Below are 24,522 nucleotides of genomic sequence, written 5' to 3'. Positions count from 1 at the left end.
GAGGGACCCCTGTGTCTCCTGCTTTCCTTTCTCTTCCAGGACTGCCTGGGCGGATATCACCTTCCCACCCTTTGTCCTTTTTGGATTTGTGGGGGTGATTAGGAAAGGTTCTGCCCTGGGAAACCGATTTATAAATTAAAGCAAACTCATTGGCCAGAACGGCCGCTTGCTGGGCTCCCTGAACCCGCTGCTCCTCTACATGGGTCTTTTATAGGAGTGGGTAAGAATATTTAAATTCCTCTAACAGGATTACTTCTCTGAAAGTCTCTTAGCTGAGCTGTATCTTTAAAGCCCTCAGCCACTGATCAAAAGCCAGCTGCTTACTTCTTTCAAACTCCAGATAAGTTTGATTGGCTTGTTTTCTGAGGATTCTAAGCATTTGGTGATAGGCTTCAGGTACTAATTCATTTGCCCTGTGGATAGCATTTTTGGTCAGTTCATAATTTGATGAACTCTCATCTGGCAACAAGGAATAAACCTCATGGGCTTTTCCAATTAGCTTGCTTTGTATTAAAAGTGACCGGGTCTCAGCTGGCCATTTTAGCTGCCTTGCCAGTTTCTCAAAAGACACAAGAAATGCTTCCACATCTTCCTCATTGAATTTTGGAATTAATTGAGTGAGTTTTAGCAATTTTGTACCCAGCCCTGAATTCTTCTCCATATTGGCCATGCTTTCACTGGGGTTACTCTGTCGCCCCCTAGTCTAACTCAAGCTGCTTCAGCTCTCTCTTCGGATTCTTTCTGGAATATTCTTTCTCTCTCTCTCTCTCCTGCCTCTCTCTTTCTTCTGTCTTTCTGTTTCTTCGCGTTCCTTCTGGAAGGCTCTCTCTTTCTTCCTCTCCTGCCTCTCTCTTTTTCCCTTTCCTCAAATTCAAGTTTCCTCTGTTCCAATTGTATCTGTTGGAGTCTGCTTCTAACGCTGCTTGTGCTTCTTCAGATTCGAGAGAAAAATGGTAGGCCACTAGCCTTAGGAGTTCAGACTTCCGAGCCTTGCCACATACAGTGATCCCACACTGCTCAGCCATTTTTCACAACTCCTCCATAGACAGTGCTTTTAACTTATCCCAAGTTACTTCACCCTGGCTTGGAGAACTACTAGCTTCAGTTGCAGACATGTTAGTATTCAATCGCACACAACCACAAGAAAACTTGTATTGACATTTGCTCATTTTGATTGGGAACAATTTGGCTTCCCACTTCCAATTTCTCTCGTTTGTCTGTGGGTAAAATCCCAGACGCTAGCACCCAAATTTCTAGGATGACCAGGTGAGAAAGGTATCTAGGGGTCTTTTACTGTCTTCACCTGTCTTATTGTAACAGGGTTTAATTTTAAACACACTGTTTTGAGCTCCCCCTTTGTGAATCCTTGTTCACAGCTTTCCATTTATAAGGCAAAGCAATGAGCACACCAGGTTTTCTTAGGTTTAAAGAAGAAGTGAAATTTATTATACCTTAAACTTAAACTCTAATTCGGTTAACTTCTACGGATACACGCTGCGCCTCACGCTAGCATGCAGCCGCGATATGCACATGCAAATAGGGACAGAAAAGAGCAGAAGAAAAATTAAATGGAAAGGTTTGAGCAATTTATGAAGAGGTGTTTTTTATTGTAAGTAGTCTTGCTTTTCGTTGGGGCCCAGTATTCTTCTTAAACCTTGTTCACGGTAGGAGACCTTTCTCTCTTGGGGTTCATGTGTCCTCAGTGGTATCCGAAGCTGGTAATCAAAAGTCCATTGTGGATTAAATTGGAGCAGGGAATAGACCCTTTGTCCTTTGCAGTACTGTCTGTTGATATGCTAATGTCTCTCTCCAGCCAAAGTCTCCCAATTGTTTTTTAAAGCAAGTTCTTTCTTCACCAACAACAGTCCAAAATCAATGTTCATGTGGCAAAATTAATTTTCCTCATTCTTGTCAGGTTGGGGGCTTGCCTGATACAGCAAGACCTGGATAACATTCAGGCTTGGGCTGATAAGTTGCAAGTTACATTTGAGCCAGGCAATGACCATCTCCAACAAGGGAGAATCTAACCATCTTCCCTTGACATTCAATGGCATTACCATTGCTGAATCCCCACTATCAAAATCCTGGGGGTTACCACTGACCAGAAACTGAACTGGACCAGCCATATAAATACCGTGACTACAAGACCATGTAGAGGCTGAGAATTCTGAGGTGAATAACTCAATCTCTGACTCCCCAAAGCCTGTCTAACATCTACAAGGCACAAGTCAGGAGTGTGATGGAAAACTCTATACTTGTCTGGATGAATGCGGTTCCAACAACACTCAAGAAGCTTGACAGCATCCAGGAAAAAGCTGCCCGCTTGGTTGGCACCCCGTCCATAAACATTTTTTCACCCAGAGGGTGGTTGGAATCTGGAACACACTGCCTGAAGGGGTGGTAGAGGCAGGAACCCTCACAATATTTAAGAAGTATTTAGATGCACACTTGAAATGCCATAGCAGTCAAGGTTACGGGCCAAGTGCTGCAAAATGGGATTAGAATAGATAGATGCTTGATGGCTGGTATGGACACAATGGGCTGAAGGGCCTGTTTCTGTGCTGTATAACTCTATGACTGTATTCACTCCCTCCACCATCGACACACAGTGGCAGCAGTGTATACCATCTACAAGATGCACTGCAAGAACTAACCAAGGCTCCTTTGACAGCGCCTTCCAAAACTGCAACCTCTACCAGCTGGAATGACAAGGGCAGCAGACGCATGGGATCACCACCACCTGCAAATTTCCCTCCAAGCCACCCGCCATCTTGATTTGGAACTATCTCACCATTTCTTTGCTGTCACTGGGTCAAAATCCTGGAACTCCCTCCTTGACAGCACTGTGGGTATAGATACGCCACAAAGACTGCAGTTGTTCAAGAAGGCAGCTCACCATCACCTTCTCAAAGGCAATTAGGGTTGGGCAATAAATGCCCACCTTTGGTGCGCCCGACCACGTCTGTTTGTGTGTTCAGCCACCTTAACAGTTAACCTGGAATGCTAGCCCACATCCCATGAAAGAATAAAAACAAAGCAATTGTGATGAAGGTGGCACCATCCTTCAGTTGCCTGGGTCCCAAGCTCCTGAATTCCCTCCCTAAACCTGTCCACCTCTCCATCTCTCTCCTTTAAGATACTCCTTAAAACCTACCCCTTTGACCAAGCATTTGGTTATCTGACCTAATATCTCCTTATGTGGCTCTGCCATACCTTGTTTTATAATGCTCCTGTGAAGGGCCTTGGGTTGTTTTATCATTTTAAAGCGCTATATAAATATAAGTTGTTGTTGAAGGGATAATTCAGAGATGGGCCCTGTGAAGGCAAGGAAGGGTTGGAAATTTTTAAACAAAGTTGATGAAACTTTCCAGTTCAGGGCAAGAGTGGGGACACACAGATTCTTTTTCAAATGCAGCGAGCTGTTGTGATCTGGAATGCGCTGCCTGTAAGGGCGTTGGAAGCAGTTTCAATGGTAACTTTCAAAAGGGGATTGGATAAACACTTGAAAAGGAAAAATATTGCAGGGCTGTGGGGGAAGAAGGGACAAGTGGGTCTACTTGGATAGCTCTTCTGCTGAGAGCCAGCACAGGCACGATGGGCCGAATGGCCTCGTCCTCAACTGTGTGATTAATTCTATATGCTAACACCCTCTGCATGTCTGAAAATGTAACCTCTCCATTCTATTACAGAATTGTTACAGTGCAGAAGGAGGCCATTCGGCCCATCGTGTCCGCACCGGCTCTTCGAAAGAGCAATTCACTCAGTTCCATTCCCCTGCCTTCTCCCCATAACCCTGCACGTTCTTCCTTTTCAGCTAACTGTCTAATTCCCTTTTGAATGCTTCAATTGAACCTGCCTCCACCACACTCTCAGGCAGCACATTCCAGACCTTAACCACACGCTGCATGAAGAAATTTTTCCTCATGTCATTGTTGTTTCTCTCACCAAATAGTTTAAATCTGTGCTCTCTCATTCTCGATCCTTTCACGAGTGGGGACAGTTTCTCTCTATCTACTCTGTCCAGACCCCTCATGATTTTGAATACCTCTATCAATTCACCTCTCAGCCTTCTCTTCTCCCATGAAGACAGTCCTCACTTCTCCAATTTATCTTCATAACTGAAGTTCCTCATCCCGAGAACCATTTTCGTGAATCTTTTCTGCACTCTCTCCAATGCCCTCACGTCTTTCCTGAAGTGTGGCGCCTGGAACTGGACGCAATACTCCAGCTGAGGCACAATTAGTGTTTTATACAAGTTCAACATAACTTCCTTGCTCTTGTACTCTATGCCCCTATTAATAAAGCCCAGGATGCTGTATCCTTTATCAATGGCTCTCTCAACCTGTCCTGCCACCTTCAATGACTTGGCGATAATAAATTGATGTCTTCCCGTTATTGCCTCACTAACATAGTTTTGAACACCTCTATTAAATATCTTAATCTTCCTTCTTCTAAGGAAGAGCGCCAGTTTCTCCAGTCCTTTAAAAACCTCAATTCTGCCAAAGGGATAAGGGAAATACTTTTAGCAATTTAAACGCAGGGAGTCAGCAGAGATATATCTCCCTCTTGTGATCAAACTAAATAGATGCCTATTGTAATTTTTTCTTTACCAGTAATTTCACAAGGTTGTGTCTGAAATACCTTGTGGCCGTTCTGAAAATATCCTGGTCCTTACAAACTGACTTATCTACATATTAATGTTTCAGCACGTGACTTCCAGTAAATGTCATATGCAGTTTCGGTTTCAATTTCAGGAATAATTAACCATTCATTCTACTACTTTCCACCTTGTTTCACCTCCTGCAGTCACTTTTCAAACACATTGGGCCCTACGGTTCCATGGAGCTCCTTGCCAACGGAACCCTCGCAACAGCGTAAATAGATGAAGTAATCGATTCTCTGGGAGTTCCGGGTATCTCCTGATAGAAACAGCTTGCCTTGTCTCCCCTGGGCCAACATTTATCACTAAAATAAAACATATTATCTGTTCACTATCGCACTGCTGTGTTGGCCAGTGGCTGTAAGAAACACAGAATCAGTTACAAACTGCTGGGATTGTTTGACCTGTAGTAACCTGGAGCTCGGACACTGGCCTGTGATGGTAAAAACCAGTTTGAACTAATTACTTTATGGGACAAGACAAAGAACAGGACATAGGAAAAGGGCCTTATCTGGACACTGTGTGATACCGGGGTCTTTGGGCCTGGGCCAATTAAGAGAAGCTGTGAACAAAGTGAGCAAGCTTAAGCCAACCGGAAAGATACAGCTCAGATTTGGAGAGATCTTTTTTTTTCTTCTTCTTCTTTGGCCTCCTTATCTCGAGAGACAATGGGCAAGCGCCTGGAGGTGGTCAGTGGTGTGTGGAGCAGCGCCTGGAGTGGTTATAAAGGCCAATTCTAGAGTGACAGGCTCTTCCACAGGTGCTGCAGAAAAATTTGTTTTTTGGGGCTGTTACACAGTTGGCTCTCCCCTTGCACCTCTGTCTTTTTTCCTGCCAACTGCTAAGTCTCTTCGACTCGCCACACTTTAGCCCCGCCTTTATGGCTGCCCGCCAGCTCTGGCGAACGCTGGCAACTGACTCCCACGACTTGTGATCAATGTCACAGGACTTCACGTCCCGTTTGCAATCGTCTTGAAAGCGGAGACATGGATGGCCGGTGGGTCTGATACCAGTGGCGAGCTCGCTGTACAATGTGTCTTTGGGGATCCTGCCATCTTCCATGCGGCTCACATGGCCAAGGCATCTCAAGCGCCGCTGACTCAGTCGTGTGAATAAGCTGGGGATGTTGGCCGCCTCGAGGACTTCTGTGTTGGAGATACGGTCCTGCCACCTGATGCCAAGTATTCTCTGGAGGCAGCGAAGATGGAATGAATTGAGACGTCGCTCTTGGCTGACATATGTTGTCCAGGCCTCGCTGCCATAGAGCAAGGTACTGAGGACACAGGCTTGATACACTCGGACTTTTGTGTTCCGTGTCAGTGCGCCATTTTCCCACACTAGATAGAGATAAGCAACAGGATAAGAATAGAGCTTTTTGGGCATAGAGCCAGCGAAAACTCCGGAGATCAACCATCGTGGAAGCGGAAGACCCTGTGTGCCTCCACCACACTCTCAGGCAGTGCATTCCAGATCCTAACCACTCGCTGCTTAAAAAAAGCCTTTCCTCATGTCGCCCGTGCTTTTTTTTGCCTTAAATCGGTGTCCTCTTTGAACAAAGTTACGCTGGGGCAGACTGGGAGATCCTCTGAGGAATTATCCAGGCATTCTGTTTATAGAGTATTTTTTTCCATGGACTGAAGGGGCGGCACAGTGGCGCAGTGGTTAGCACCGCAGCCTCACAGCTCCAGCGACCCAGGTTCAATTCTGGGTACTGCCTGTGTGGAGTTTGCAAGTTCTCCCTGTGTCTGTGTGGGTTTCCTCCGGGTGCTCCGGTTTCCTCCCACAGCCAAAAGACTTGCAGGTTGATAGGTGAATTGGCCATTATAAATTGCCACTAGTATAGGTAGGTGGTATGGGAATATAGGGACAGGTGAGGATGTGGTAGGAATATGGGATTAGTGTAGGATTAGTATAAATGGGTGGTTAATGGTCGGCACAGACTTGGTGGGCCGAAGGGCCTGTTTCAGTGCTGTAATCTCTAAATCTAGAAAAAAAAACTAAGTGAAAGGAAGTCGAATGATTAACTATTCTTGAAATAGAAACTAAACTAAGTACTTTTTGGAAACCATGTGATGAAGCTGGGATTATGGGCGGGCCAGTTGTTAACTATATAAGATGCTATGCAAATGCTAGACATTTCCAACTGAGAACAGCAGCTAACCTCAAGCGGGTGCAGTGAATAGCATAACCTCATACCTGACAAAGAAGGGAAAAGTTGAAGGTTTGGATGACTTGAAGCATTGTCACTTATTTTTACTGTAGCAGTTTCTGAATGAAATCTATAAATTTCATTTTAGTGGCCTCCGTGAAGAGGAAAGCTTCTGACAAATACTTTAAATTTGTTCAATGAATATTTAAAATGTCAGTGTTTGAAGTACCCGTCAGAATATTTTAACGGTGCACTGCTGTGAAAGTAGTTCAGTAATTATAGTAATCTGACTCGTTGTAAGAAGCGTGAAATGAAATTGGAGGAGGGAATAGAGGGTTATGCTGATAGAATTAGATGAGGAAAGACAGCAGGAGGCTCGAGTGGAGTTTAAACGCTGGCATGAACTAGTTGGGCCGAATGGCCTGTTTCTTATGCTGTATATTCTACGTAAGGTAATGTAAGAAGGTTGTGTTTAGTCAGGTAGAACTGAGATACAGAATTCAAACCTCCAACTGATCTAAAGTTCATGTGGAGCAGTTTTTGTTTCCAATAGATTGCTGGAGCCAAAGGATAAATAATTTCAATCTTGCTATGTTTTCAAATTTTGCTCAAGTGACGGGGCCTCTTCATCAGTGCTGTGCTGTTGCTCTCTCTTCCTTCTGGCCCAGTTCTTGGGTGTTTGAGCACAGAAAATCAGAAAGGGGAATGTTGGGGTGAGGGAAGGGGAGGGTGAGATGGAAAGAGGTCCATGGTCACACCATCAGCAGCTTGCTCATCATTCCAGTTAGCAGGGTGAGGGTGAGCTGGGGGGTGAGGGTGAGCTGGGGGGTGAGGGTGAGCTGGGGGTTGAGGGTGAGCTGGGGGGTGAGGGTGAGCTGGGGGGTGAGGGTGAGCTGGGGGTTGAGAAGGGCTTAAGGCAGTGACATATCATCATCCTCAATGTTCTCTGCGACGGCAGATGTCATGAGGCCCCACGATTCGGGGAACCAGCTTCTCCGTAAGGCTCAGGAGATGCAGGTGTCTTTGTCCCCCACCAGTTCTGCTCTGCTGCCTTCTATGGTGCGCCCCCTCGTCCTGCAAAGAGAGAGGGAAGAATTTCAGTGATTGTGTTGCACTGTGTTTGGGTGATGCGCCTGCCACAGCTGAATAGCTGGAATTATGTGGAAACAGTGGGAGGTGGGTGTGAGGCTGGCAGCATTGGAAGGTGTCTGAGGGTGAGGTGGAGCATCTGGATGTTTGGTCTGAGTCATAGAGTACAGAAACAGGCCCTTTGGCCCATCGTGTCTGTGCCGGCCATCAAGCACCTACCTATTCTAATCCCATTTTCCAGCACTTGGCCAGTAGCCTTGTATGCTATGGTATTTCAAGTGCTCATTTAAATACTTCTTAAATGTTGTGAGAGCACAGGGAATGCTGCTGGGTGAGTGATAGGGGTGTGTTGCATTGAGCAGCTGGTGGAGTGATGGGTAGGAGAGCTCATGCGAAGGTGCATTCGCTGACCTTGATCACTCATGTCAAATCATTAAACTTATTTATTTATTTTATTTTTATTTATTTTATTTAGAGATACAGCACTGAAACAGGCCCTTCGGCCCACCGAGTCTGTGCCAGCCATCAACCACCCATTTATACTAATCCTACACTAATCCCATATTCCTACCACATCCCCACCTGTCCCTCTATTCCCCTACCTATACTAGGGGCAATTTATAATGGCCAATTTACCTATCAACCTGCAAGTCTTTTGGTGGTGGGAGGAAACCGGAGCACCCGGTGAAAACCCACGCAGACACAGGGAGAACTTGCAAACTCCACACAGGCAGTACCCAGAATTGAACCCGGGTCGCTGGAGCTGTGAGGCTGCGGTGCTAACCACTGCGCCGCCCATAACCTCTTCCAACACTACTGGCAGATCCTCTGAGTCAAACTCCAGGAACTTATCTCCCTGGCCACCTGTTCCCATTCCCTTCTGAGAGTGGTCCTTGGGGGAATTCCTGGCTCCCTGCGTAAACATGGCGTCTCTCTTCCTGTCTATCTCTGTCATTAAGACCTTCAATGCTATATCTGCGAACCTGGGAGCTTGCTCTCTCTGCCCTGGTGTTCCATTTTCCTGGTTTAGAATTGCAGCACTGATATTCAGTAGCAGCCTCCTGTGATTCAGTGCAGCTTCCCTTTAAGAGGAACAGCCTGCCTTTAAGAGGAGCAGGCTGCCTGCACCATGTGCTCTCTTCAAATGCTGCTTGACCCCCTGTTGAGCGCTCAGCTGGCCAGCAGCACGGGCCCCACTCGGACCAACACTGCGATCAAGTTTGCATGCTCCCTACCTCCATGCCCAATGATGTGGCAGGTCACGAATCGCGACCCCCACGCCCAAGAAAATGGGTGCAGACCAATTTCTAGCCCAAAAGATTCTCAATGCGCGCTGATTTTATATGACAAGCTCCAATACATGGAAGAGTGAGATGGAGGAGGTCTGAGTACAGGACAACAGCATCCACAGTAGTGCTGTCCTGCTCAACGTTTCACAAAAGTGGAAATGAAGCGAAAAAACTTTCCCTTCGCATCTCTTCAGCATTCTCCGGGGGCCCCTTTAAGGGCTACTTTAGAACCAGCAAAACTGGTCAGAGCTTGAGCAGCACAATGTTCCTTCTAGTTACTCACCCATTTTTCCTGAAATGTGACCCTTTGAATAATTATATTGAAACAATGCTTATTTCAAGCAGCAGCCACAGATGCCTGAAAACAGTGAGGATCAAAATGGCAGCAGGCCATGTCACCTGCACAGATTAGGTGCAGGATCTCATGCCCAGAATTAGGTTTACGTTGTGTCCGTTTTACGCACCCGCCAAAATTGGTCAAAACGCGTCCCAATTTCTAACCCAGTGTGTCCAAATAACTTTTGCTGAATGGAGCCCGTGCAATGTGCCAAGATGTCTGATCAATCCCCAACCCCCGTGTAACTAGGGTTTGACACGTCCTGCGACCTACATGCCTGAATTTTCGTTGGCTGCCTTGGCGTATGTTACTGCATTAAAGGCGCTATATAAATGCAAGTAGTTGTTGTTCAGTGCAATGCTGCTGGATTATGCATCCAAGTGTGCAGTTGCTCAGCACTGCATCAATCATACCATACCTGAATCGGGCTGTCTGATGTCAAGAAGGTACAAACTAGTCTATGTCCTAGTGCTGACATCTCATACCTTGACCAACATAGCTTTCTTGCAGACCTTCCCCACCACGTACACAAAGCAGCTACTGGGATTGGGCGTGGGAGATACGGAATGACTTTTATGAATGTGATTTCACATCTTCTACTGATTTTCTGAGAGTTGATCAGCCAGTAAGCTTCAAATCTCTTGAGGGTTTTTGGTGTTATCGCGGTAATTGTGGCAGGATGCTCATTACTAATGTGCAAATTGTGACAGGACAAGTTTCCACCCGATATACTTAATGGAATGCTGTGTACAGTTCTGAGCAGTGAACCTCAGAAAGGATAAACTGGCCTTGTATTCTCTGGAATATAGAGGGCTAAGGAGTGATTTGATTCAGGTTTTTAAGATTGAGGGGAACTGAAAGGGTAAAGGGAAGCTTTTTCACCGGTGGGGGAGTCTAGGACAAGTGGACATAACTTTATCAGAGTCAGGTCTTTCGGGAGAGACGTTAGGAAACACCTCTTTATGCAAAGGGTGGTAGAAGTGTGGAGCTCTCTCCCACAGAATGCAGTAGATGTTTGTTGAATTAATAAGTTAAAATTTGAGCTTGATGGCTGAGGAGTTTGAGGGATACGGAACAAAGGCGGGTGTACGGTAACGATACTGGTCAACCATGATCTCATGAATGGCAGAACAGGCTCAAAGGGCTGAATGGCCTCCCCCGTTCCTATGTTCTAGTGTCTTCGCCATTGTGCTCAGTTTAACTTATGACAAGATAATTGCAGTGGCTTGCCAGAACTGGTTGAGCCTGGGGAAGTGCAACATTTAAAGCTGCCGACAGACTGCATAGCTTTGTACTGTTTTTCACCTGCTCAACTGCAGCTGTCAACCACCAGGTTTGCCATTCCCACAGCCAAAAAGAAGGCCCAACAGAAGCCTTCACAACTTAAGAGCATCCCAAAGCATTTTACACCTAATGAGGTACTTCTGAAGTGTAGTCGCAATTGTAATGTAAGAACTGCGGCAGCCAAATTTGCACACAGCAAGTTCCCACAAACTGCACTGTGATAATGACCAGACAATCTGTTTCAGTGGTGTTGGTTGAGGGATGATTGTAGACCCAGGACACCGGGGAGAACTCCCCTGCTCTTCTTCAAACAGTGTTGTGGAATCTTTTATGTCCACCTCCAACAATGTAGCACCTCCTCAGTATAGCCCCTCCGACAGTGCAGCACTCCCTCAGTACTGCACCGGAAGTGACTCTACCACAACCTGCTGGCTCAGAGCAGACATTACTTCCTAATGAGCCACACCTCATGGGAAAGGCTGGATATAAAGGAGCTGTAAGGTTTGCGAGGAATGTTCTAAACACAGGTTGCAGGTTGGGAGAGTTGGAGAGCTATAGGGCTACGGCTTTCTGTGCACGACAACTTGTCATTCTATTTAAGAGAAGATGAATGCTTTGTGCTGCCAAAATGAAAAGGCACAGTTGTCAGTTTCTTTGCCTTGTTTGCTCGTCAGGTCATTGAGGTTCCTGTGGCATTGATCAAAGGTCCTGCTGTTAAGTACCGTCTCCTACCAGTCAACACCTTTCACAAGCGTTCACCCCTCCGAGCCCAGCAATCGTGCATTTGTCATCCAGCAGGGCTTATGGTCTGCAACAGAGAAGTTCTGGCCTTGTTGCTTTGTTCTCTGAGTTACTGGGTAATGGGCTGCTCTGGCAGTCCCAGAAAGCCATGGCCCTATAGCTCTCTAACTCTCCCCATCTGCAACCTGTGATTAGAACATTCCTCACAAGCCTTACAGCTCCTTATATCCAGCCTCTCCCATGAGGTGTTCAAAACTTTGAAGGGTTTTGACAAGAGTAACATTTCCACTAGTAGGGGGCTCGGTAACCAGAGGAAACAGATTTAAGATATCTGGCAAAAAAAACCACAGGAGGAGATGAGGAGATTTTTTCATATGCAGCGAGTTGTTGTGATCTGGAATGCGCTGCCTGAAAGGGCGGTGGAAGCAGATTCAATAGCAACTTTCAAAAGGGAAATTGGATAAATACTTGAAAAGGAATAATTTGCAGGGCTGTGGAGGATGAGCAGGGGGAGTGGTCTCTTGTGAATGGTCTCCTTCTGTACCATAAGATTCTATGTACAGCTGAAGAGAAATTATCCATTTGGCTGCCCTCCAGAAAACTGCCGCCATTAAGTTTCGTCAGGCTTTTAAATTTTGTACTAACAAGCTCCCCCTCCCGTACCCCTCGCGGTTTACTCCTGTTTTGCACTGGGGTTGTGTCGGTGGCTCACCATACCAATGACATTAAGCTGACCCCCACATATGCTGGTGAGATCAGCAATACACATCACAGGTGGAGGTCTGGAGTGGAGCTTGGACTCATGACCTGCTGGCTCAGAGGAGCGTGCGCCACCAGATGAGCCACGGCTGACACCCACTGCTGGCTCTTCATATAGCATATCACTCAGCATCAGCTCTCTGGAAATGGTCTCCAGAATGCTGGCAGCCCTTAACATGGTGCTGTCAAGTCCAGAGGATAATTGGGTGTGGTTCTCTGGTAGAAATGACTTCCATGTCACTTTGCCAGTTTTGCAAAGGAGATAGGCAAGGACATGACGACCTCTGCTTGATGCCAATCAGACCTGCCATGGAAAATATTCAGCAAAGTCTGAAAATTGGGCCATGTTAACAGTGGAGGTTGCAAAGCTCCACTTCAGTCACAAAACCTTATCAGGTGTGAGATAAATGTCAAACACAGCAAGTAGAATTGCGGCTTCAACCTTGAAGTCTGATCTATGATCATAATTGCATCTAGCAAGACCCCCATGCTAACAGTGGCAATCACAGTTTATGTCCTATTTAATATCTGGTGGCAGCACACAAGAGTATTCGTACACTGGTGTTCTAGAAATAGACACAGCACAAAGCTCTCCCCCAGGGAAGCGTAAGGAAGGATTCCAAAGTGGAAATGTACCCATTTGTTTGCAATCAATAATGAAATGACACGAATCACGGCAAAGTGGATAATTGTAGCTGGCATCACCAGCAAAAAAATGAGGTTCAGCTTTTCTGGTTCTTCCCGAAAGGAAAACAAAAAATTAGCAATTTTTTTCCCACAAAGCCAATGGCCCTTTTCAATTTATTCCAAATAGAAACAAAATCAGCTAGTTCTTTAACTATACCTGACGCGAGAATCAGGCAAGGGAACACCAACACCTATAAGTTCCCCTCCAAGTCACACACCATCCCAACTTGGAACTATAGCGGCTGTTCCTTCACTGTCGCTGGGTCAAACTCCTGGAACTCCCTACCTAACAGCACTGTGGTTCAAGAAGGCGGCTCACCACCACCTTCTCAAGGGCAATTAGGGACGGGCAATAAATGCTGGCCTAGCCAGTGATGCCCACATCCCACGAATGAAAAAGAAAATAAAAAAATCACAGTCCAGTTGGCACTAAATTTCATCTAGTATTTCTCACTGGCACTGTGGGAGTGTGCTTCTGAGTCTGTGGCTAGGAATCAGAATTTACAATATTGTAAAAGGCGGCCAGAATGGCACGCAGAAAATTAACGTTTCCAATTTAATTCAAAATTTAATGGCTAGTGGGCTAATGATTTTGTATTTTTTTTTGTAGGTGTTACTAATTGTCCCACACAATGGCTGGAGAACACCGTCCATCAGACATTGTACGGAGAATACGCAGAAAACTCATGAACATTCTTAAAGAACAACCAAACATCATCCTTGATGAGTTGGATGCGACGCTTATCATCACAAGCAAGGAGTATGATCAGATAGACGGGATAGCAGACCCCATGGCAGAGATCAGAACACTTATAAACATTGTGGTTCAGAAGGGAGAGGAGGCTTGTGGCAGCTTTCTTGCAGTTCTACAAAGCTTACAAAGTGAGCTCCCAGGACTGAATGAGGTATTGTCTGGGTTTTATCCTGCAGCAATAGGTGAGTGGGACCTTGTAAGTCAATATTACTATGTTAACAATTAGATTGCAAGATGCTTAATCTTATAACCAAGATCGAATGAATCAGCATTGCTCATTTCTACTAATTGTGCCCATTTGCAGCTCTTTGAGATGCCTAAAATTAAAAATTTAGGCGCAAGGGCGCCAGTACGCACCTTTTAAAAATTACAAAAATATTTCATTTCCTAAGAAGCTTGCATGCACTAATGAAACTAGTATATGGTTCTGCGCAGTGCAGCTATATTAGTAAAGCTGCACCACGTTACTGCTCTTAGATGCAGCAATTTTTTAAAAGAAAGGGAGAGAAATAAACAATTACATTATAAAATTCTGCCCAGTTTGTGGAAAATTTTACCTTTGTGATTATGCGAATGAGTTTGAGTGGAACCTTGAACCATAATTTCACTTTGGAAAATTTTGGGTGCTATTTGCGGCCGGATTGACAATTGCGGCCAAAGCAGAAACTCTAATCCCCCGATCTTTAACACTCGGATGGAGGTACAACCTGTGATCTTTTCAGCCTTTCTGATGCTAAGTACTTGATTAAATTAAATGCCTGCTTGCGACCATTTTCATTGTATTCTTAATCTTCCATCTGTTAGGCAGAGACATTGTCAGACAAATGTGTGTTGACTTTGCAGACACGCTTTTGGAGTTTAACATCAAGGGATATGGAGTTAGGTCACAGGTCAGCCATGATCTCACTCAATGGCAGAAGAGGTTCGAGGGGCTGAACGGCCTCCTCCTGCTCCTATCTTCCTAACCTTTTGTGGAAGTAGTGGTATTTCAATGCATTGTAGAACTTACAAGAACTGTTTATACTCCTTATTCAGGTGAACCTTGCCACAGTAATGCAAATGGGACCACTGCTGCCAAGGAGCTCTTGCTCAATCAAGAACAAGAAAAGAAACAGGGTATCGGAAGAGAAGGTGCATTATCAACAACAACTTCGATTTATATAGCGTCTTTAATGTAATAAAATCTCACAAGGCACTTCACAGGAGCATTATAAAACAAAATTTGACACCAAGCCCCATAAGATGATTAGGACAGGTGACCAACAGCTAGGTCAAAGCGATAGATTTTAAGGAGCATCTTAAAGGAGGAAAGTGAGGCGCAAAGCTGTAGACAGAGAATTCCAGAGCTTGGGGCCCAGGCCGCTGAAGGCATGGATGCCAATGGTGGACCCATTAAAATCGGGGATGCTCAATAGGCCAGAATTAGAGGATATCTCGAGGGTTGTGGGGCTGGAGGAGATTACAGAGATAGTCAAGGCAGGGATTTGAAAATAAGGACGAGAATTTTAAAATCGAGATATTACTTGACCAGAAGCCAACATAGGTCAGCAAGCACAGGGGTGACAGGTGAATCATTTAATGAACCGAGTCTGCAACAAATAACAGTTTATTGTGTTGACTAGACGGAGCCTATCGTGATCTGTACAATGGCGGGCCTGTTTACGAATCAGATTAGTTCCCTTTGCCTACTGGTTCACATTTCTAATACCCATGTCTTGAAAGTGAGAAAAACTTTGGATTGAACTCACATTGTGCAATGTCATAAACAAATGCGTTACGTACAAAATTCCTTTGTTCTACACTGTAACAAAAGTTGTGACTGATTTAGTGTAAATGGACTAACACTGCTTTTACAATAGCAGAGGATTCTCTTATGCTCAATACAACATCACAATTTCATACCACTCAGTTTTCTAAGCATGGAGTTTTATACAATGTAGGTATAACATGAGTTAGCAGCATTGTGGATGCTCAACTAGGATAAGGTGCCAAGGTCTAGATGTTTATTAGAATATAGAATGCTTTACCCCAAGTGCTCCCCTCCCACCACCCACTCCCGCTCCACCTCCCAGGTCCTAACTGTAACCGACTGGGAGTCAGAGCTAGTTGGAAGTCATCAGGAGCTTTAAAGGGATGACTGTTTGGTTCCATTCAGATGAACTCTGCAGGCTGGCTCTGACTAACATGCAAATCAATCACTCTGTTGACTTGCTGCCTGTTTTAAGGCTCAAGTCAAAGATCCCCCTCCTTAATGTCTAACCAAACCACTGGAACAGGCAGAGAGGATCTCTAATTAACTTATCATCTAAAGGTCAGTTCCCCGACAACGTAAAGTTCCCTCAGTACTGCGCTCAAGTGTCTGCTCAATGATCTCAAACTCATGCAATCTGGCTCAAGCCCCACAACTCTCTGATCCATATGCAATGATACTAAGCACTGAGCCAATATGACTTCAAGTAGACAAAAAACATTCAATGTGCAGCAACAAGGTTTTAAGGATGACAGGATAGAATTCAGAGAAACCTTTTTGATTGGTGTTATTAAACGTTAGTCAGATAAAGGGGAAATCTCTGAGGGTTGGAAAGCAGCTCATCTAACTTCCTGTTAAACTTATATCGAACCTTAGACTACACCCGGAGTATTGCATACAATTCTGGTCACCATATTATATAAAAGATATAGAGACACCAGAGAGAGTGCAAAAAAAATTTGCAAGGATGATACCAGAAATATGAGGTATACCTATGACGAGAGGATGAACAGGCTGGGTCTCTTTTCTCTTGAAAAGAGAAAGCTGAGGAGTGACTTATTCAAGATCTTTACAATTATGAAAGGTTTTGAAAGAGTAGACACTTTTGGGAAAGACCAAAACAAGAGGCCATAAGTATAAGATAGTCACCAAGAAATCAAACAGAGAATTCAGGAGAAACTTCTTGATGTAAAGAGTGGTGAGAATGTGGAACTCACTACCACAGGGAGTGGTTGAAGCGAATAGTATAGATGCAGTTCAGGGGAGGCTAGACAAACGTGAGGGAGAAGGGAATAGAGGATTATGCTGATAGAGTTAGAGGAAGAAAGACGGGGGGGACAGCTCAAGTGGAGCAGAAACGCCAGCATGGTTGGTCAAATGACCTTTGTGCTGTATATTGTATGCAATCCTTTGTAATCAATTGTTAAGAGTTGGATGAGATATTTAGTGGGTAAGGAAAATAAACAATTTTTATGGTGCAGGAGGGATGAACATCTGGAAGAGGTTTAAGGGTAATGGGTAGCTGAGTAAGGGATATGGGGCAAAGGCGGGTATATGGAGTTAGGTCATAGGTCAGCCATTGAACAGTGGAACAGGTTCAAGAGATTAAATGGCCTCCTCCTGTTCCTCAATCATGGACAATCTAACTGCTGTGACCCATTAGGAGATGCAAGAAGATGGTGGCATTTAAGCAAAGAAGGAAATAAACATACAGTATTAGGAATAAACTTTCTGAATTGGAGGTGTTAAAATCAAAAATAAACTGTTTGATGCAATTGGCTCTGGATCAGGAGTTTCTGGGTTTGAAATAACTGATATGGAAAAAATCCTGGAACTCATTCTCACTAGAGTAGACGGACACTTGACTATCGGGGGGAATCTCTGATTATAAACTTTGTGTAACTCAATGTAAACAATTGAATCTTTTTGAAAACTGTATTAGTCCCAAATGGGACAGACAATGGCATCATAAAATGCAGGCATTTACTGTGCATATCACAAGCATTTTCATCTCTCATTCTACAGTCAAAGAAAAGAATCTTCAGGAAATACTTTCCAAGCTGAAACTGCAGAAACACTTCACAGAGAAACTTTCTTTAAACAAAGTTCTTGAAATTGGCCCAGAAACCATGGTCTGTGCAAAGCCTCAAACCCTGGAAGAAGCTCCGTGGTATTTTCTAAAGAAACTTATGATTCTCAACTTGACGGCCAGAAACATCAAATGCTCAGCAGACGCTGCTAAAGACAGAACGCCGACCGCTGATAAAACAAACTTTTCTAACCTTTTTGATATCCAGGGAAAAGAGGCTGGTGATTTGTGCAATCCTCTGGATGTCATTACTGCAGTTTTCCTTTGTGCTGATAGCTTCCTGCAGCAAGAGATGATGATGAAGATGTCCATGTGCCAATTTGCTTTGCCTCTCTTATTACCAGACTACAGTAAGGATGGCCCCACCTTACTGCTGTGGGCCATGCGTTTCATTGTGAAGAAGTGGAGGCCTAAATCACTAGAAGCAAGTAAAGGATTTAAAGAGGCAGCAATGGCAACCACACCGATGCATGTGATTTCGTTTATTCGTTTAGGTAGTTGCAGTACATCTAAATCAAAGATTCTTAATGAGGTGTTAAGCAACCCACACCATCATCACAATTTCTTTATCACTAACAGCATGGAATGTGGTGACATTCCTCGTAAAATTTCTGATGGTTTAGTTGAGTTCTGCGTGTATCTCCCTTGTGGCAAGAGAAATATTGATATCTTCACAGAACCTGTTCTCATTGCCAACCTCCGCGGTGATGCAAGCGTGCTACACTCTCAAGTCCACTTCTTGGCTAAGGTATCCTCAGCAGTCTTTATATTTGTCGATCAAATAGGTACTGATGAATTTGAGTTACTGGACTCCATTGCAGAAATGCAAACACGATACTTCCTAATCCTGAATCCACCACCTGAGCAGCAGGCTTCGACTGGCAGCTTTCTACAGAAACTTGCCCCGTTAATGAAACTGGACAGGAATGATGTAATCATTAAAAATAAAAACATAAATGCATCAGAGTTTGTTGAACAGATCCAGGCGAGCATCAGGGACACTTTGGAAGACGCGACCAACCTGATGAGCATTGAGGAAATGGCTGCTGTAGCTCGGGAGTTAGAAATAAGTGTTGATGAAGATGAGTCAAGGTGCCAACGAGCAAAAGAAGCGGCAGAGGAAATTACTGTTGCCATAAAAGGCACGCAAAGTGTCGCAGAGTACAAAATGGAAAAGTTACCATTACAAGGAGAGCTCTGGAAAAAATGGTCCAGGTTAGATAAGGAGCTTTGTCGGCAGAGAAAGCGTGGAGATAAGCCTGTAGAAATGTACAACTACGAGCTTAGACAAGAACAAAAAAACCTGCGGAAGAAACAGAGAGAATATGATATTACTGACAGCCTTTCTGAGTTTGTCACTGAAATGGCAAACACGACCAATGAAGAAAGACGCTTTTTCCTGAAGTGGATCAAATATTTTCTTGATGCCACTGCGCGACAGGAGCTTTCTGAATTGCGAGAGAATTACAAACAACAGTATAATGCCTCACCTGCTGAAAGTGAAAAGCTCATAGAACTCGACAAACAAATATCGGACAGTTCTCTGGGGCTAGAGCATTTCATGCGGGAAATAGGGCAGATGTACGAAGCTGAGATAACTTTAGTTCGTGAACATCTTCTGCTGGAAAATAGTCGCCAGTTTTTATCACTTCCAAAAGTTGCTGCTGATCTGATGTTAGATGGCTTTCCACTTGAACTTTTGGATGGCGATGCTTCCAGTATATCTGAAGAGTGGGTCAGCGCTGTGCTTAAAAATCTTTCACAGAAATTGGGACCAAATACTAAAATAGTTGTTTTAACCGTACTGGGTGTACAGAGCACAGGCAAGTCCACTCTGTTGAATACAATGTTTGGTTTACAGTTTGCAGTGAGCAGTGGGCGCTGTACAAGAGGAGCCTTCATGCAGTTGATTAAGATTACAGGCGATCTGAAAAAGGAGATTGGTTGTGAGTATCTCATGGTTATTGACACAGAAGGATTAAAAGCTCCAGAACTGGCTCAGCTGGAAGACAGCCATGAACATGACAATGAGCTTGCAACTCTGGTTGTTGGATTGAGTGATGTTACATTAGTCAACATGGCCATGGAAAACTCTTCTGAAATGAAGGATGTCTTGCAGATAGTGGTGCACGCCTTCCTGAGGATGAAAGAAGTCGGGCGCAGACCGAACTGCCAGTTCATCCATCAGAATGTCGGAGAAGTGTCGGCACACGATCAGAACATGAGAGACAGGAAACACCTCCTTGATCAGCTAAATGAAATGACAAGAGCAGCAGCAAAGATGGAGAAGAAAGACATTGAGTTCACAAAGTTTTCAGATGTCATGGAGTACGACCCTGAAAAAAACAACTGGTACATTCCAGGCCTGTGGCACGGTGTTCCTCCCATGGCACCTGTAAACACTGGCTACAGTGAAAATATATTCGAGCTGAAGAAATATTTGTTTGATTTATTTAAACAGAGCAAAGGAAAAAGAGAGCCATTTACAATTCTCCAATTCACAGAATGGATGAAGAGTTTATGGAATGCTGTAAAATATGAAAATTTCATTTTCAGTTTCAGGAACAGTCTAGTTGCAGATGCCTACAGCCAGCTCAGTCTGAAGTACTCGAAGTGGGAGTGGCATTTTAGGAAGGTCATGCATTCCTGGGTTGAGAAGGCTGAGAATAATATCGACAACCATCCTCTAAATCAGCTTGATGAACTGTATCAGACTCTGATCCAAGAATCAAATAGCATCCTCCAAGATCAGAAACAAAAGATTCTCAATCACCTGGCTCAATATTTTAACAGCAAAACAGAAAATATCCACCTCGTAGAGAAATTCAAAACTGACTTCACCTTGAGCGCTGGGAGTTTGAGAAATGAGCTTGAGATTTACTGCAAGCAGAGATGCAACAATGCAATCCAGAGGTGCAAAGGCATAGACAAGATGGTTAGAATACAGAAGGAGTATCAGGGAAATATTCAAAACCAGGTCAGTGAACTTCTACAAAGATGCAAACAGCAGGAGACTGAACTCGATGACAGTTCACTGGAGGAACAGTTTGAAGAGATGTGGAGAGACACAGTAAAACCACTTCAGGGCATGACATTCAAAAAACAGAATATTGAAATGGAGTTTGAAAATCAACTGAGAAACAGTCTGCGAAATCGGAGCAGTGCTGTGTTTCAGACGTTAGATAGAGCTGGGAAACTGTCTGAAAGAGGGAAGGATCCCTTTGAAGTTACCAAGCATCACATCACTACGAAGGTTTTACACAAAATTTGGGATTTTTTTAAAGGTCAACCTAAGGATGAAGTGCAAATGTTTGCAGATAGTGTAATAAAAATCTGTGAGGAGTATGCAGAAGTCAAGGTTAAAGCCAAAGTTGACTTTGATCAAACTTACTGTCAGATATTGCTGAAAACAATTGACGAAAAGTTACATGATAGAAAGCTTCACACTAATGAGAACTTTGAGCTGGATCTAAAGCTGCATATATGCGGTCGCGTCCTGCCAGTTTTCCAAAAGATGCACCAAGATTTCTTTAGAGAGAATGATCCACTGACACGTCTGGAAGAAATGAAAGCTGCCTACTATTCCACTTTTAAAGATCTTTACTGGGAGAAAGACCAAAGTCAGAAAAGGGCTCAAGCTTTGTGCAACAACTGCCTCCACCCAGCTTTTCAGAATGCCACTGACAAAAAGCTTGGTGTGGAGATAATTGAGGATGTAAAAGCCAGCTGTAAGAATCATGAACTGAGCAGCAGAGCCTACCTCCAGTCTGTGATTTTACTAGAACTGTTGGAAGAGCATTGTATGGAAAATTACAAACATTACATTACAGACTATGAAGATTTTGCAAAACAGTGGATCAGAAAGAGAATAATAAGGAATTACACAGAAAAAACTAAAATCGTAGGGATTGCCACAAAAATAATCCAAGCACTGATACGGAAGACAAAAGTTGCCATCGAACAAGCAACGGCAAGTGATAAGGAAAATGTGTCAGAATTTTTAACAGAATTTTGCGATATTTTGAAGGATGATTTTGTGATTGACAAGGGGAGTCTGGAAATTGTATGCTTTCAAAATGCTGTTAAAGCAAACGAGTTTGCAGCTGATGTTGCCGCAGCCTTGGATGATGTGGAGTGGAATCTCATATCAAACTTCAACAAAGACTGTGACATCGAGGAAATTCTGCCTCGTCTGCCAGTGCAGCCAGATGAAGAAATCTTCCGCCAAGTTCTCGGCTGTGGGAAGATGTGCCCGTTCTGTGGAGTGCCTTGTGAACGAGGCGGTTCGGGCCACAAGGAGCATTTTGCTGCAGCACATCGGCCCCAGGGTCTGTATAAATTTTGCTATCTTTCCAGTCAAAAGCTTGTAGAGGAAGTGTGTACTTCTTCAGTAGCATCTGATGCTTTATTCCGCTGTGCAGAAACACAATATGAATTTCACCCATGCAAAGACTACCGCAGTGTAAATAATTACTTTGCCTCCTGGAATATTCCACCAGACACCAGCATCCAAGCAGCATCCTACTGGAAATACGTCCTGTGTACTTTTAATGAAGAGTTTGCTGAGGCTTACAATGCCAAAAAAGCTGATGTCCCTGCTGACTGGAAAACTATAGAGAAGGAAACCATAAAAGCAGAGATAAAGAAAACATACAATATGTGAACAAAAATATAAAGTAACTGGAGCAGTGGGAGGTGAAATCTTCAGCAAGATGCTTCAATTAGACATTCACTTTGAATAAAGGGCGGCACAGTGGCTCTAGTGACCTGGGTTCGGTACTCCCTGTGACCGTGTGGGTTTCCGCCGGGTGCTCCGGTTTCCTCCTACAGCCGAAGACTTGTAGGTTGATAGGTAAATTGGCCATTGTAAATTGCCCCTAGTGTAGGTAGGTGGTAGGAGAATTGAGGGAAGGTGGGGATGTGGTAGGGAATATGGGATTAATGTAGGATTAATATAAATGGATGGTTAATGGTCAGCACAGACTCGGTGGGCCAAAGGGCCTGTTTCAGTGCTGTATCTCTCTATGACTCTATAACATACACAGTAGTTCAGTCACAGGGGCATTCTTTCATGTGAGGATTCTCATCATTGCCCAGGACTATCTTTTTACAAATCAGGAAGCAAAGAATTACCAAAAACAGCGCTAAGACCATTACTGAGCTGAACCATCTCATCTCCTACATATAAGAGCCAATTGCCCATCTCAAGGACCAATGTACACTGCGGTTAAACTACTGACCACATTTATCCCAGCGATTATGATTTGCTTTAAAATAATTTTCTTATATTGTAGCTGCTGTATTTTAAAAGGAACACAGCTAAGGCTGTGCAAGGGTAATGATCAAATTAAGATAGGCTGAAGCAAATCAATGTGTCAAAATTCTGAAAGCTTTTTCTCTGATCATCCTGCAATGCATACAAAGTAATGAAATAAAGTTTATAATGCATCACCTGGAATAAAAGTGAAATTTGACTTAAAACAATGTTGTTCTGCATTCTTTCCAGTCACAAATTAACACAGGTTACAGGTTGGGTATCATTCTCGTTATGTGGGCAACGTTGCCAAGGCCAGCATTTATTAGGCACAAGTCAGGAGTGTGATGGAATACTCTCCACTTGCCTGGATGGGTGCAGCTCCAACAACACTCAAGAAGCTCGACACCATCCAGGACAAAGCAGCCCACTTGACTGGCACCCCATCTACAAACATTCACTTCCTCCACCACCGACGCACAGTGGCAGCAGTGTGTACCATCTACACGATGCACTGCAGCAACTCACCAAGGCTCCCTTGACAGCGCCTTCCAAACCCGCGACCTCTACCAACTAGAAGGACAAGGGCAGCAAATGCATGGGAACACCACCACCTGCAAGTTTCCCTCCAAGCCACACACCATCCTGACTTGGAACTATATCGCCGTTCCTTCACTGTTGCTGGGTCAAAATCCTGGAACTCCCTTCCCAACAGCATTGTGGGTGAACCTACCCCACATGGACTGCAGCGGTTCAAGAAGGCAGCTCACCACTACCTTCTCAAGGGCAATTAGGGATGGGCAATAAATGTTGGCCTGGCCAGCAATACCCACATCCCATGAATGAATAAAAAAAAGACACTGGTCACTAAATGCCCTCGAGAAGGAGGTGGTGAGCCACCTTCTTCTTGAGTTGCTGCAGTCCATATGGTGAGACTGCTCCCACCGTGCTGTTAGCTACTTCCAGGATTTTGATCCAGCCACAATGAAAGAATAGCGATATATGTCTGAGTCAGGATAATGTGTAACTTGCTGGGAAATCTGAAGGTGGTGGTGTTTCCATTTGCCTGCTGGCCTTTTCCTTCAACATGCTGGTTTTTCGTGGGTTTGTGAAGTTCTACCAAACTCTTGGTAACCTGCTGTAGTGCACCTTGTAGATGGTACACACTAAAGCCACGGTATGCTGGTGGTGGAGGGAGTGAATGTTGAAGGTGATGGGGTACTGATCAAGCGGACTGCTATGTCCTAGATGGTGTTGAGCTTTTTTGAGTGTTGTTGGAATTGCATTCAACTAGGCAAGTGGTTATCTACCTGGTATAGTTGAGTTTCTGGTTAATGGTGACCCTCAGTTTTTTGATGGTACTGCCATTAAATGCCATGGGGAGTTGGTTGTGCTCTCTGTTTGAAGCAATCATTGCCTGACATTTGCATGGAGCAAATGTCATTAGCCACTTATCAGCCCAAGCCTGGATGAAGTCTAGATCTTTGCTGTATCAGGAGGAGTGACAGTATCTCAGGTGCGGGTCTTTGCTATACGCGGGCATGGTCTGCATCATCATCTGAGAAACTGCAAATGGAGCTGAATGTAGTCTAGGACACTACCCTGAGAAACTCCTGCAACAATGACCTGGGTCTGAGATGACTGGCCTCCAACAACCACAACCATCTTTCTTTGTGCTGG

General features: G+C 44.3%; 1 protein-coding gene and 1 long non-coding RNA gene across 3 annotated transcripts in view; one reads left to right on the top strand and one right to left on the bottom strand.

Moving 5' to 3' along the window:
- Positions 1-1,084: 1,084 nt before the first annotated feature.
- The window catches only part of LOC137357341 (uncharacterized), a 28,577-nt gene continuing 5,139 nt past the window's right edge, over positions 1,085-24,522 (bottom strand). Inside the window, exon 3 of the long non-coding RNA XR_010971175.1 lies at positions 1,085-7,883. This is a non-coding gene — a long non-coding RNA (uncharacterized lncRNA). The remainder of the gene's footprint in view (positions 7,884-24,522) is intronic.
- si:dkey-85k7.12 (interferon-induced very large GTPase 1) lies at positions 5,672-23,048 on the top strand. Of its 2 annotated transcripts, none has more exons than XM_068023594.1 (4): positions 5,672-5,930; positions 13,606-13,931; positions 14,785-14,880; positions 17,525-23,048. In XM_068023594.1, exons 2-4 carry the CDS (start codon positions 13,628-13,630, stop codon positions 22,249-22,251), a joined length of 5,127 nt encoding a protein of 1,708 aa, XP_067879695.1. In that variant the 5' UTR covers positions 5,672-5,930; positions 13,606-13,627; the 3' UTR covers positions 22,252-23,048. The 2 variants fall into 2 exon arrangements, with proteins under 2 accessions (XP_067879695.1, XP_067879694.1); XM_068023593.1 differs by lacking the exon at positions 5,672-5,930 and adding an exon at positions 6,788-6,881.

Source organism: Heterodontus francisci, chromosome 48 (assembly GCF_036365525.1).
Source record: "Heterodontus francisci isolate sHetFra1 chromosome 48, sHetFra1.hap1, whole genome shotgun sequence".
Classification (NCBI taxonomy): domain Eukaryota; kingdom Metazoa; phylum Chordata; class Chondrichthyes; order Heterodontiformes; family Heterodontidae; genus Heterodontus; species Heterodontus francisci.
This window is presented reverse-complemented; position numbering and strand designations above follow the sequence as displayed.

Coding starts and splice junctions, on each gene's coding strand:
- si:dkey-85k7.12 (XM_068023594.1), top strand. CDS start 13,628: ATGGCTGGAGAACACCGTCCATCAGACATTGTACGGAGAATACGCAGA. Junction 13,932..14,784: donor GTTTTATCCTGCAGCAATAG/GTGAGTGGGACC, acceptor CTCCTTATTCAG/GTGAACCTTGCCACAGTAAT. Junction 14,881..17,524: donor ACAGGGTATCGGAAGAGAAG/GTGCATTATCAA, acceptor CTCATTCTACAG/TCAAAGAAAAGAATCTTCAG.